This window comes from Setaria viridis, chromosome 1 (genome assembly GCF_005286985.2).
Source record: "Setaria viridis chromosome 1, Setaria_viridis_v4.0, whole genome shotgun sequence".
Taxonomy (NCBI): Eukaryota; Viridiplantae; Streptophyta; class Magnoliopsida; order Poales; family Poaceae; genus Setaria; species Setaria viridis.
In genome coordinates this window covers 26,950,605-26,953,692 of record NC_048263.2, presented here as the reverse complement: position 1 = coordinate 26,953,692, position 3,088 = coordinate 26,950,605, and the positions used below count along the sequence as shown (strand labels likewise).

Below are 3,088 nucleotides of genomic sequence, written 5' to 3'. Positions count from 1 at the left end.
CATTACATATGGCTAGTTTTGTAGCAAGTTAACAAAATATACTAGAAACTACTGGAAACTTTTTTTAAAAAATTATGGTTGAATGGTTATAGAATTTGCTGTCAAACACATCCGGTATATTCATTAATTAAGTGCGGCCCAAAAAGAACTAGTAGCCCTTTTAAGCATGGCCTAGATGTGCAGTTCTTTTATACACATTGAAATTTAGCAAAAAAAAATATTTCAAATTTTTTTACCAAAAAGTAGGAGTACAAGTCAAAGTTGCATAATTGAGACCATATCCGTGTCCAAAAAACATCATAATACGTCACATGTCATGCTTGAACACTTCATGTTTTCATCACCTAGCTTTCAGACTTTTCAGGATTACACACGCTTCATCTTTCGATCCCAGCAGTGGCCACCCAGAGCAACTCGACCACGAGCTTAAAAGTTCTCAGTAAACTTTGAACGCAAACCCAATAATTAATGATGAATGCTTACTAAAGCACACACCATGCACCACCACCACCACCACCACCAACAGCACCAGCATTCCATTGACTGCAACTAATGGTACGTACGGTCCTGCTGCTGAATTATTGGGGCAAACACTAATTAACAGTTACGCACATGTATCAAATGGAATCATATATGCTATTAGCCTATTACTACTCCTGATCATGTCGATCACTAATTTACAGCGAATCGTCGTCGCAAATCCAAACCAATCACACTATTTTGCTATCAACAGTTGAACACAGCAGACAGCACACGCACGAACGGGAGAGAGAGAGATCATCGGAGATGTCGTGGACCTCGCTTGTGGCGTGGAGAGGTCCGGAGCTCGTCAGGCGGCCGGCGACTTAGCCTTGGCGGCGAAGCAGGCGGCGGCGCGCTTGCAGGAGCGGTAGAGGCTGAGCATGGATAGCCACTCGGCGAGGGCGTCGCCCAGCCGCGGGGACTGCCGCCGGCCCCGGCGCACCCTCCACCCCCGCAGGCGCCCCGCGCGGTCCGAAGGGTGGGTGTCCATCGCGGCGGCGGCGTACTCGGCGGGGACGACGGAGGCGTAGGGGTCGGAGCCGCCGGCGCAGGACCTGGCGAGCAGCGACGGCGGGAGCGGGAGCGCCTTGCTCTTGGAGGAGGAGGACGGGCGGTTCCGGGCGGGCGTCTTGGGGATGCCCGGGCGGTGCTCCCACGAGAAGGGCACGGCGGAGGCGCGCAGCGGAGAGGGGAGGAACCGGTGGAACGGCGACGGAGACGACGGCGGGAAGAAGGAGAACGGGGAGGCCGGCGCCAGGGACGGCGGCGAGTGCTGATGGTTGGGCTTGGACGGGAGGAGGCGCCGGCGGCGGCGGGGCGTGGCGACGGCGGAGGAGGGCGTCGCCGGCGCCGGCGAGGGATGCGACGGGGAGGCGGGCATCGGGGCGGCCTGTGTGGTGGCGAATGGTGGTGGTGGCTGGTGGGGTGCGCCGCTGGGGTTGGTCGGTCGGGCTTTATGCTGCGAGCGCGGCGCGGGTTTGGGCGTCCAGGGGAGGGGACGGAGCGAGGGAAGGAATATTATAGGACGCCGCGTACGCCAAGTGGGATGCGGACGTGGCTGCCCGGCTCCTTCCGTGCGTGCCTCGACCATTTTTACAGCAGCGAGGAAAGTTTAAATACTCGTACCATGAACGATCGATAGTGATACCAAATTAGTGAACACAACTTTAACATCATTGCTAATTCTTGTAGTACCAATTGAATCGTTTTCCATTTACTTTAGTCATACAAGATTGAGAAAATATTTTATTCGTTTGCATCAATGTCTGAGCAATTGTTTCGGATTGAAATCATCGATGTTTGCATCGAGCAATTGTTTCTGATTGAAATCATCGATATGTGCAATAGCATGCTTCGATTATTCAATCATCAATCTACAACACGCTAGTCTAAGGGCATATGCCCCCCCCCCCCACCCCACCCACATGATTCGTCATTGGATTAGCTTGTATCTGTACAGTGATGTATACTTATCAGCACCCTGTTGGCTTTTCTACTATCCACACTGATGTCCAATTTTCTTTTGCTCAACCAACTCTCATATCTATGTATTCGGGTTAGGTCAAGTCGTGATTCGGTCCGAAGACAAATCGAAGAAAAGCGAGGAACCTCTCGCTAGTAGGCAATGGTCACTTGAGAACTTTCAAATTGGATCCTAACCAGTGCCGCATCTTTAAAAAAATCCTTTATTCTTTAAACAAAGCAATTTTAACTTTAAAGCAAATTCAAAATAAATTTTGCCCCTAAGGGTACTAGCAATGTGAAGAAAAAGCAGTAAGACCTACATGGCTCCTCTATTACCCGGTAGTAGTATCGTGGAGGTCCATAAGAAGAAATAGAAAATTGGTTTCTCTCACTCTCCACTCTCCTCTACCGCATATCTGCCTCTCTTAAGAGGTTAGAGGTAGATTAACCTCATGCTACCTAAAGGAGCATGGTACGGGGGATCGAGGTTCAATCTCCGACCGGTATGTTCCGCACTCTATCAGGGATACGACCGGCAGTAATCCAACCCGGGATGGCCACCTCCACACTATAACGAGCTGATCGCCTGAGCCGACGCCCACTCAATATATGTCGACATTACCAGAGATCAGTAATTCTACTTTTTACATGTTGACATTGCTGGGTTATGGTGTTTCTTTTCTTTTTGTTGCAAAAGGTAAATGATTCTTGACCTTGTCGTTTCGTTTGCCGATAGATTCTGAAAATACGGAATGAAGCTGTTGAAATTAAACCAATACGAAGGAAATCCAATACGCAAATACACACTTTCTTACTATTTTTCTCACATACAATATGTGCAAGTCATATTTCATCAACAGATAAAAAAGAATCCCAACTTTCGAGAAAATATTTCAAGTGCATTGAAAAAAAGTTTCACACTTTGTGATTCCAACCCTTCCACACACATTTTTAAAATTTCACACAAATATTTGTGATAACGTCCGGATGAGTGGCGTATACCAATTTTCTTGGACTGAAAACCAAGACGTTCCGGGCACAAATTGACTTGTAACACTCTGCTTTTTATACGTCGACGTTACTACTAAATCGTGCTGTTTCT

General features: G+C 48.4%; 1 protein-coding gene across 1 annotated transcript; it reads right to left on the bottom strand.

The window, feature by feature from the left end:
* Positions 1 to 284: 284 nt before the first annotated feature.
* LOC117844412 (uncharacterized) lies at positions 285 to 1,621 on the bottom strand. The gene has a single exon (XM_034725125.2). The coding sequence runs from the start codon at positions 1,610 to 1,612 to the stop codon at positions 830 to 832; it is 783 nt and encodes a 260-aa protein (XP_034581016.2). The 5' UTR covers positions 1,613 to 1,621; the 3' UTR covers positions 285 to 829.
* Positions 1,622 to 3,088: the final 1,467 nt, after the last annotated feature.

What these genes read in the sequence shown, in the direction of transcription:
- LOC117844412 (XM_034725125.2), bottom strand. Translation starts at nt 1,612, where the DNA reads ATGGTCGAGGCACGCACGGAAGGAGCCGGGCAGCCACGTCCGCATCCC.